Below are 11,053 nucleotides of genomic sequence, written 5' to 3' on the forward strand. Positions count from 1 at the left end.
GGCGGGGCTGCGGGGAGGGTTCCCGGGTGCCTGATGGGGGTGGAGGGAGGGCTCCCGGGTGCCTGATGGGGGCGGAGGGAGGGCTCCCGGGTGCCTGATGGGGGCGGAGGGAGGGCTCCCGGGTGCCTGGCGGGGGTGCAGGGAAGGCTCCCGGGTGCCTGGCGGGGCTGCGGGGAGGGTTCCCGGGTGCCTGATGGGGGTGGAGGGGGGTAGCTCACAGAGGCTTGAAGTCCTCCCACATCCATTCAGCAGCCCCATGTCCCCACTGTTCCGAGAAGACTCCTCCACTTCCGGAAGGAATGGGGCATGCGAGGGGAGGGCAATGCCTTGGCACTGGCCTCCTGGGTGGCAAGGCAGAGAAGGGAGAGGGGCCCTCAGCCCGGCACTCAGGCGGGCAAGCCCACCTCTCCTGGAGCAAGGCAGACTCCCTCTAGTTTGCGGGAGGGCAGAGGCTGCCCAGGAGGGGCCAAGGTGAGCAGATATTTCCCAGGAGACACGAGGAAGCAAAGGCACATCCATGTAAGGGGTCGGGATGGGAGGGCACAGCTGAAGAGAGGTGGTTGGGCCACACCCTCCATGGGGGTGTGTCGTTTTCCGAGTTAGAAGGATGGGCTGAGTCTAGACTGGATGGAGAGCCCCAAAGACCAGCGCCTTGGAGAAGAGAAACCAGGTGCTGAATGTGGCCGATTGCAAGATCAACGGGAAAAAGCCAGAGGGTCATGGTGGACCACAAGCTGAGCCAGCGCTGGCATCGTAGCCTCCATGTCATAAACAGTCGATGGAGGCACCCTTGGGAGAGTGCCAAGTCTGGACGCGTCCCTCTCTTCCTCAGCCTGATGGCCCGGGCCCGGGGAGATGTGGCTGGGATCTGGGCTGACCCACAAGCAGTCCGCTTGCTGCAGTCTCGGGAGGAGCCGGGTCCATGCAAGTGGGAGATGGGCCCCTGTCTGAGGTCCACCTGTGTCTCCTGCTTCCATCTCACACAGAGGTGAGGCCACGTTTGGGGCAGAGCATCATATAGACCAATGCCAACTCAGCCCACAGACGGGAGAAGACTTAGCTTCTCTGCCCCAAGAGGCGCCTCTCCTCTCTGTTGGCCCCAGAAGCACCAGATCTCATTCCTTGGGCTCTTTCTGTGAGTGTGTGAAAGGTTCCCAGGAGACTCGGGCCTTGAGGGAGATGCTGAATTTAAAAGGATTTAGATGTATCAGGAAGAAGCACGTTAAAGGACTTTGCCATGGTTTGCTGAGTTAGTTCAAGGCATTTGTCAGTCAATCTGTTTATCCTGGAGTGAACAGAAGTAGCAAATCTCTCGCAGATCTGCAGCTTCACCCTGACATCCACACGTGGCAGAGTCCAGAAACTTCCGTGTCCCTCATGCCTCCCAAGTGTCCCTGATGTTAATGCAAAGCGTGTCATGCTTGGCCAGGCAAAAAAGGACAGCGGTAAAAACTCGGAAACAGCTCCAGACGCCCGGAGACAGGGACTCGCTCCCAAATGGCCCTGATTTGCTCCGTCACTTCCTGCAGGAAAGGCCGGGCGCCCACGAGGCTCTGAGCAGGGCGCGCTCTGGGGAAGCCACCAGCGCAACATCCTCCCGGGGCGGCTGGGAAGGGCCCCCTGAGGTAGGAGCCTAATGCCACGCTGACCTGACCCCGGAGGCTGTGGGGACAGCGAGGGAGTGAACGGCAGGTGGGCTTGAAGTAGCGTCAGGTCAGCCCCGAGGCTCGGGCACCCTGCCCTCCGCAGACGGACGAGTGACTGGAGCCCGGTCAGCTGTGTCTCTCGTGGCGCGTGCGGGTCTCTTTGTACAAACATTCCGCAGAGAATCTTTTCCTGAAGTTACCGATGCCTTGATAAGGAGATCGTCACTTCCAGGGTTTCCTGAAGCTTCCTGACGCCGCTTTGTTTCTGAGCGTAGGCTGAGTTGGCCTCTACTGCAGAGCGGGGTGTCCGGGGAAGTGCGTCTGGCCCCGTGCCCTCGGCCCTTCCTAGTCCCATTGTCCGGTCCCGGCAGCCACCGAGCCAGGACCCTGCAGAGGTGCAGGTGGGTGTCCCGGCTCCCGGGTGCCAGCCGCCTTTCCATCCAGCCTAACCAGACACACTCGGCCACACCGCAGGGGAGGCGTCCAGGGGCCGCTGTGCCAGGTGAGGCCCAGAGGGAGACCTACAGCTGGGGCATCTCCTTGACTGCACAGAGGCCCCTGGGCTCCACCAGAAGGCCTCGGATTCACCTGTGCGCACGCGCGTGTGTGTGCGTGTGCACGCGTGTGCAGGTGGGAACGGCGGCTGGCGCTGTTCCAGGTGACGCTCCTCTCCCTTTGGAGACAGTCTGAATCCAAAGTGATTTTTAATAGATCCTCTCATCTGGCCTGAAGCCCAGGGCCCTTGTGACCAGAGACACAGATACGGATGGGAAGGGGCCGGTACTGGGTGAGGGCGGCGGAGTGGGGGGAGGGGTGGCTGTACTCACCCGACAACCACAATGATAAAATCCAGCAAGTTCCAGCCGTTGCGGAGGTAAGCATTGGGGTGAAAGAGCAGCCCATAGGCTATGACTTTTAAAAATGCTTCCACAGTAAAAATGATGAGAAAGAGATACTCCACCCGTTCCTAGGAAACACAAGTAGAAGAGAGAGAAGGAGTCATTAGACTGGGGATTTGGAAAATTCTGACCCAGCAGGTCCCCCAAGGTGGTGGAGGAGAAGGGGGACCCTCCACGGTCGGATCAGGGGGACACCCCCAGGCCACATCCCGAGCCCCACGGTCCATCCCACAGGAGAGCTCCGATCCACTGGGCAGGAAGGGGGTTTTTAGTCTTCAAATGTTAAAATGCAGAAATTAGGGTGGTGAAAAATCGCACATCTTTGAGAAACATCTTAGTTCATCAGTGAGCAGTTCCTTGTACTTCTCAGAAGAGAACTCACGATGCCTTCTCTAAAGGGGACCCAAGGATGCCGGGACGGGAGCTGGTGCTGAGAAAGGGCTGAGACAGAAGGGCAGGGAAAGTGCCACAGTTCTGAGTCACAAACCCTGAAGCTACAGCCGGGGTCTCTGATACCCAGCCACCAAGAAGCAGAGCATGGAAACCTCCGCCAGCCACTGAAACAGAGGCAGCTGCCCACGTGCGCTGACCCCGACCTGCGGGCCCTCTTCCGTGAGGAAACAGAACCCTCTGTCCAAAGAGTGAGACCAGATCAGCAGGGACTCCAGCATTGCCAGGATGAGGGCGGGCACTGGGTGGCGGAGGGGCGGTGCTATTCCGCTCTCCACACTCTGTCCTCTCCAAGAGGGCTCTGCCGTGGGATGTGGCCCTGTCCCCGGAGCCCACGCTCCCCAGGACTGACTCCGGCTGGTTAGAGCCGACTCGGGGCTGATTCGCCGGCACCCCACCCTCCACAGCAGCCGCTCTCCCACGCTGCCCCCGGTGCAGAGCCTTCAAGGCCCCTCAGGCAGAGGCGGCCGGGGCCTCCACACACCGATGCTTCGCGCTCGTCTCCGTGGGAGCCTCCAGGAAGCTCCCACCTCAGACCCCAGGCCCGGCTTCTCCTCCTCCGCAAGTCAGGAGGGGCTCACTGAAGACCCCAGGTCCCACGCCCACCGTATCCCTAGAAGGCATACGGCCTGCCGCCCACCCTGCAGGGAGGTCAGGTTGGTCCCAACGCCCCCCGTGCTCTGCCCATCTGCTCTGCCCACCCTCCCCAAACCCTGTGACGTTGAGCGCGTGCTGGCCTCACCCAGCCCAGCTCAGGATGAAGTTTGGGGACACAAAGTTAAAAAGGGAAGAACCCCGGGCCCCACCCAGACCTACTGGAGGAGATCTTCTGGCTATGGAGCCTGGAAGTGGACATTCCAGACCATTCCCGGGCGTCTCTGAAGCACCTGAAGTTTAAGAACCACTGGTCCACGTGCTGAGAAAGGCCCAGATAAGCGGCAACCATGGGAAGGGGATGGAGGTGGGACTCCACCAGCATCTCCGAGGCAGGCTTGTCCTTACCTCCCACCCATTCTGTCATCTTGAAGTTGGTCTGGGACGTGGCTTCCCAGGGGTCTGCGACCCAGGAACAAACGGCAGTGCGTAGGACCTCTGGTCTTTAAAAAGTAGGTGATGTTGGATAAAAATGTACATCAGGACCTTGTTGAAAGGGAATGCATGTTCCAAAAGGGCGCGACACACCTGAGGACGACTGTGGAAGGTGAGCTGTCCAGCCACTCAGCCCCCGCCCCCGAGACCATTCAGAGCGTCCACGTTTAGCCCCAGATGACAGGGCCACCTCCTCTGCACCCCCAGGAACCTCTGCGGAAATTCACGAAGTTGGAGCAGGGATGAGAAGGGAAACAAAGGTAAGCTGGGTACCCATTTGTGTCAGGGGCTTTCATGTGTCACCTGCGTGCCAGGTGCCGTCACCCCGCCAGCCTCCATCCAGTCACACGTTCCTGGTGAGGCTCAACCAGCTGAGTCACTGGACATGATGCTGGGGAGCCCTCTGGGTCGTTTGCACAGTGAGCTTTCTGGGACAGGTAGCAACCCAGCTCGGAATACCCGTTCCCCGCGGCAGGGAGGACAGCCATGCCCCAGGGCTCCGAGCGTCCTGTGTGCTGGGGGGCTGGCGTCTCAGACAACTCCTTAAACAGCTACACTCCCAGCCCCGCCCGACTGGCACCAAGCAGTGTGTTTACCCCCTCGTCTGCGAGGCTGCCTTCCCTTCCTGATTCCTCTATGAAAAGAGAAAGCCACGGGGGAGGAGGGGTCCCGGGTCCCTCCACTGCCGTGCAGGCTCACACCGCAGCCCCGGCGCGTCCTAGACCTGCTGCACCTCCTGTGAGATGGAGGACCTGGGGACGTGTGTCTTCTCTTGTTGGCCCTCGGCCTTTGTAAGTTTCCCCGATGAGGCCCACTCCCTAATCTACAGCATGTGACATAACAGGTGGAGACGAGAAGGAACCACGGACATGGCAGCGAGTCCTTCACTCAACCGTTCACGGACATGTTTATGTGCTGGAGATTCAAGAGAAAGGGCTCAGAAACTGACCTCCAGGAGCTCTGGGGACAATGGGGACAGATGGACAGAGTCCAGTACAGCAGGTAAGCTGTGCCCTGGAGGGAAGGCTGGGAGGATGGAGAGCTGTCAGCTGAAGTGGGTGGGTCAGGCATCCGGTGGAGAGAGAGGTAAAGGGGGGAAGTGTGGAGGCCGTGGCTGGGGAGGGGACGGGCTGGAGAGGTGGGCCGGAGCAAGGGGACCGGGGGCTCTGGGGCCAGGCCTGGACACTTGGCTTCCGTTCTGAGGAGACGGCAGCCCTGCTGTGGTGTGCACTGCCGTCTGGCGCTGTCACGATGGGGCAATCGGGCGGGGGTGGCCCACGCAGAGATCGTGGAGGCCTGAGCTGAGGCCGAGACGGGGGACTGGAGATAAGCAGGGGGACCTGGGACACAGAAGGCGTGTGATTCGCTTCCTGGCTGCACGTGGGGGTCGGAGAAGAGGCAGGGAAAGAAGGGCGCGCCCCCCCCCCCCCGGGGTTTCTAACCCGGTGACTGTGGGTGGAGGACTCTCTCGCTGCAGTGGGGCCTTGAGGAAGAGGAGGGGTCAGCGTTCTGTACTCAAGGCGGAGCTCCTGGACTTGGATGTAGAGGTGGGCTCGCACGGAGCTGGGCTCACAGGGGCGGCTGGACAAGGTGGCCCTGGAGATCGTGTGGACCGGAGGAGAGCTGAGGCTGGGGTCCATCCCCTACGGGACGACCTCAGCCCAAGGGAGTGCTTCTGCGTCCTGGGAATTGTCTCCCAGGAGAAGTGACAGGGTCCTGCTTAAAGCCATGGGGTCTGAGAGAGAAAGGACCTCAGAGGTTATCTAAGTAACCTCCCGGCGGAAAGACTAGGACACTGATAAGATAAGGCCTGGCAGGTACACGTGGAGGATGCAGGATGAGCTGGACTTCCTGACCCGAGGCCCAAGGTGTATTCGTTTCTTTGCCTCCCGGGCCCCGCTGACCCCCTAAGACACGAGTGGGTCGGACTCCTCAGTACGAGGTTTAAGGGTCTGAGACAGAACTGAAGAGGGCCCAGGAGCCAGGAAGAAGGGTCCGGACAAGAACCCAGGGAAGGAGCAAGGGCCTGTGGTCACCAAGTCTGGGGCACAGTCACCTGTGAGGTGGGTGAACGCGGGTGTGCATGTGTGGCACCACTCTTGTGAGCAGTGCTGTATTCATTCTAACGTTAGAGGCATGGGTGTCCTTACAGAAGTAATTCCAACCCTCTCTTCAAAACCAAAAAACAAACAAGAAAACGTAAACAAGTGAAACAGCTCGGTCATCCTTTCAAAACACTGGGCGTTGCCATAGAAACGTCCGGGGGTGGAGATCAGTGCAGCCGTGGAAGCCGCTCTCCGGCCGGCTGATGTCCAGGTGCCTCTGGCCTCATGGGCTCACATTCCTCATGGCCTCCTCGGGCCTGGTTCTGGGGTTCCCAGAGCCCTGAGAACGCACCAAGGTCCAGCATGGGACCCGCCGTTTCTGTGATCTCGGGAACCCCTGGCAACTCTGGAAGCCACCCTGGGGCAGCCTGATTCCAGGCCCCACTGTGGGTCGAGGTTGAAAAGGCTGGAGGAGGCGTGAGGACAAGGCTGGGACGCGCCAGACGCAGCCACGCACAGCTGCGGGTGGGGGACGAGGGGACGCCCAGGGCTCCCCAGGACCCTCCGCTGCTGCCGGCTGGAGTGGGGACCTCGCCGCTCAAGTGGTTCCATCTCTTCCCTTTCCCAGCACCTCCCCTTCCCTCCCGACAATATTCCCCAAGCCCGCCCGCCCCGCGTGTCCTTTCCTTGTCACCGTGTCCCCATCCCTCCCCTCTCCCTGCTCTCTCCTTAGGGCCGCCACTGGCACCCGGGCCCACATCCACTCCCAGGTTTGACCCACTGAGGGGATTCAGAGGAGGGAGCGCCTCGGTTCCCAGGGGTCACGAGGTCTCCCGGATGCCTGTGGGCTGTGAGGCCCTGGTGGGCACAGGCCGTCAGAGCTTTCCGCTCTCCTAACGTCCACACATCCTGCCCTTCACCCGCATTGTAAGCCTCTTCACGGCAGACTCAATTATCTGTGGATGGTAACAATCTTGATTCTGACACCGAATGGCTCTGTGTCTTTGGGAAATCACGCTACCTCCCTGGTCTGTTTCTCATCGGTAGAAGAGCTAGTTAAGCATGAAAAAACAAAACAAAACATGATGCTGCTGAGAGCCCTGGGCTCCCCAGGGCTGCTTTGGGAGCGGGCACAGGTCGGGGGGAGGCTGACAAGGTGGGGCTTCCCCCCTGCCCCCGCCTTGAACCAGAGCGTGGCCTCTTTAACCCGAGGACCCTACACAGCTGAATCCAGTCTGGGGAACCCACAGGATGGGGTGTGGAGAGAGAACACACACGAAAAGGCGCAGCCATTGCTTCCTGACTGGCCCGGGTGACTCCTGCTGGCTTTATGTTCTGGGTTCTGCCTGAGATTTTACTGGAGAAGAGGAATGAGTGCTTTTTTCCCCCCTGGTTTTCTTAGAACTTGGAATACCACTTTCAAAGTGACGATGACTCCAAAGCCTCTCCAGAGTCCTCTGTCAAGCTCGTCCCTGGTCTGTGCGCAGTTCTGCACATGGCACAGTCAGATTCCCAAATGTGGAGAGAACACAGAGTTCCTGTCCTCACTGTTCTGAGGATCCCTATAAACACAGATAGGTTTGGTAATGAAAAATCCTTCATCAACGAGGCTATTACTGTGTGTGCTTTAGAACACAACATTCCCTCCTGGCAAGGGAAGCCAGTGCCAGGGGAGAGCTCCCTGGACCCGGCCATCAGGGAGCGCCTGCCAGGTCTGTTCACGTATGCACGCTCATGTCTCTTCAAGCATGCATGTTTCTGCACACGCGCACACACACGCACACGTGGTGCAGCTGGGCGATGCCCACTGTCTGTGTTAAACAGCATGTACCTGCTCTGTTAACAGACCAGCTGTGGAAATTCACACTCAGAGAGCTTTCCTTCCCTCGGCGGCTGAAGGACTACACAGAATGTGGTGAATCCACGCACAGAAGGATACTAGTCAGCCCTGAAAAGGAATAAAGTTCTGACACGCGCTGCAACATGGGTGAGCCCTGAAAACACTGCGCTGAGAGAGAGGAGCCAGTCCTAAAAGGACAGAGATGTATGATTCCACTTCTGTGAAACACCCAGAACGGGCAAATTCATGGAAACTGTAGATTAGAGGTTCCCAGGGCTGGAGGAGGAGGGATCTGTTTCGGGGAACGAAAAACTGAGGAAACAGCGTGACGGTGTGAGTGTAATTCATGCCACTCACGTGTACACTTTAAAACGGTTAGAATGACAAATTCTGTTGTATTTATTTTCTCACAAAGGGAAAAAAAGGAAGCATTCCTTTGGATGTTAAAGATTTTCTAACCATCAAGGGTCTTCATCTAAAGCTACCTGAGGCCACGGCTGAACCTGTATCAGCTACCCCCTCCCCGGGATCACTTGTCAGGAGACCACCAGCACAGCCGCTTGTCGAGAGAGCTGGTGGAAGGCTGGGGCCCTGGGATGGGGCACAAGGCGGTGGGCGGGGAGGCGGGAGGCGGCTGAAGGCAACGGCTACAATTTTTCGAGGCAGGCCCTTCCCAAGGGCCTTGTGGTGGTTCAGGCGGTCTGGCCTTAACACCCAGGGCTCCTGTAAAGGATGAAAGGGCCGGACAAAACCCCGGGATAGCTAAGAGCAAAGCAGCCTCGGAAAGAACAGTCACCTGTTTGTTGAGGCTGGTGGCCCTGGAGGCTGAAAGTCTGCCGGGTCGCTGGTCTCACAGGGGCTCAGCCCAAAGATCCGGAAGCTCTCCTCCTGCACAGCTTGCTCTGCCCTCGCCCGTGACGCCAGGTGGCCGTGACTCATCCACTTGTGAGACCCTCAGCTCACGTCTCCTCTGGAGGCTGGCCTTGCCCCCCTGGGAGGGTCAAGCAGGCGGCTCAGATGTCCAGGTGCCGGCCTGCCCCTCGCCAGCCCGTCCCCCAGACGGCATCTCTGCCCGTCCCTGGGGCCCCTTCCTGGGCTGCTTCTCAGCTGTCAGCCCCCAGGGCAGACCTGGCCTGCCTGCAGGCTCGGTGGTGTCCTGCACCGTCGTCACGGGCCGCTGAGCCGCCCCTTGGAGTTCATGGCTGGCCACGTGCCCCTCCCCAGCGGGTAGCACAGGCTGTCAGGGCGCGGCCGGCCCCCTCTCTCCCAGGACGTCACTGGCTCCGGGACATCACCTTTGCTTTGGGTAATGGAGCAGAGTGGTGACAGGTATTCCCACTCAGAGCTGAAGTGCTTCTGGGGACAAGGGGGCATTTGCTTAATGACCTGTGGCTAGTGTGTGGTTTCCCAAATGGATGCGGCAGTGGCCTCAAAACTCTCTCCTAAATGCCCACCTTCTTGCGAGGAAGCAGACCAGCACGCGGCACAGGGGAACAGACCCCCTTTTCTGCCTGTCTCCACGGCTTGTCCTCCGCCCGCCCCCATCACTGTTTGGGTGTTAAGGCAGCTCCCTCACTGGCCTTATTGGCATCCAGGCTGATTCTCTGCCTAACCACCTCCCCCCGTGCCACCCCCGCCCCGGGCCTGGGATGGAGTCTCGCCTCCATGGCCTGGCTCCCAGGTCCCAGTGGAACCCACTCGTCCCTCTGGCCCCATATCCGGCCAGCACCCTGTGCTCCAGCCACACCAGAAGGCTTACCACACGCAACCCAGACGGGTGGTGAGGGCAACCCTGCCAGGCCGGCCTTCCTCCACCTGCAAGCCCTGCCCCTTCCCTGGTCTGGACGTCTTACCCTCCCCGGCCCCCCACGGCCCTCCACTCACTCAGTGCAGGGCCCTCTGCAGACACGATTCTAGCACTTACGACAATGTGTGTGTTTTCTGCAAGCTCGTCCCCTTGGGGACAGAGGCCTGCAGGGCGGAAGCAGGCCTCTTTGTCACGTTGGTTAGGAGGTGTCTTTAACTGGAGGGCAAAATGACAGAGGGAAAGGGCTTTGGAGTCAAGCTGTTTCCCCGTGACGAGCCGCGTAATCTTCCCAACTGTGGCCTTGTCACCAGGAAAGTGGGAAGCTACACGACTCCGGCGACCTGGGGATTAGGAGTCATAGTCCGCACTGGGATGGCTCAGCTGCCATCGCGGCTCTGCATCGAGCATGGCCCCCGGCTCTGCACCCAGCGTGGCCCCCAGCTCTGCATCCAGCATGGCTCCTGGCTCTGCACCCAGCATGGCCCCCAGCTCCGCCCCCGGCTCTGCGGCAGGAGCAGCGGGGGTTCTGCAGGCGTCTGTGGGGCTCACGCCCCCTCCAGGCAGCTCTGTGTATCCCCAGAGGTCCCGCCTGGGCCACTCTCCAGCGCCCACAGCATCAGCCCTCTGCCCGTCCCCTCTTCCCTCCTGCCCACACGGGCCTCCAGGACCCTCAGCAGGTAGCATGACCCATTTTCGAGCTACTTCTGAGCCTCTCGACTTCAACACAAACTGGAGCCCAAGGCCTCACGTGTGTTTTCTATTATTGACACAACTTCACAACCAAACCAGAAACTTCTCGGAGCCCGTCTGCCAGGTTCCGGGCCTTCTGAATGCTCCTGACCCCGACCCCCAGTCCTGGATCCTCAGCCGAAGTGACCCCAGCCCCCCAGCCGCGAGCCTTTCCCTGGAGGCTCTGGGAACCCCACAACCCTTTGCCTCCTGAAGCGACTTATTTCAGTGGCCTGGACGAGGTGACCGACGACTGCAGTGCCCATCGGGAGTGAGAGCGTGGGTTCAGGAGGGTTGAGGACCTGCGGTCACTTCCACAGCGAGAGCGCAAGGCGTGGGACATTACAGTTTATGAGGAGCCTTCCATTTTATGTTGAGTGTCACGACCACTTCATGAAGCAGGAAGGCAGGTAATTTCTTCTCCTCTACTTCTCTCACCCCACTTTCTTTTCCTCCTCACACCACCCCCATCACCATCACCACCGTCTCCTCCACCCCCAACACCATCACCACCGTCTCCTCCACCCCCATCACCATCACCACCGTCT

General features: G+C 59.9%; 1 protein-coding gene across 1 annotated transcript in view; it reads right to left on the reverse strand.

The window, feature by feature from the left end:
• CACNA1C (calcium voltage-gated channel subunit alpha1 C) overlaps window positions 1–11,053 on the reverse strand; it is a 465,580-nt gene that overhangs the window by 185,574 nt on the left and 268,953 nt on the right. The window contains 1 exon segment of the mRNA XM_029204130.1: window positions 2,474–2,613. Within this exon segment, the coding sequence (XP_029059963.1) occupies window positions 2,474–2,613 (140 nt within the window).

This window comes from Monodon monoceros, unplaced genomic scaffold, assembly GCF_005190385.1.
Source record: "Monodon monoceros isolate NGI ecotype Baffin Bay Population unplaced genomic scaffold, NGI_Narwhal_1 Super_Scaffold_6, whole genome shotgun sequence".
NCBI lineage: Eukaryota > Metazoa > Chordata > Mammalia > Artiodactyla > Monodontidae > Monodon > Monodon monoceros.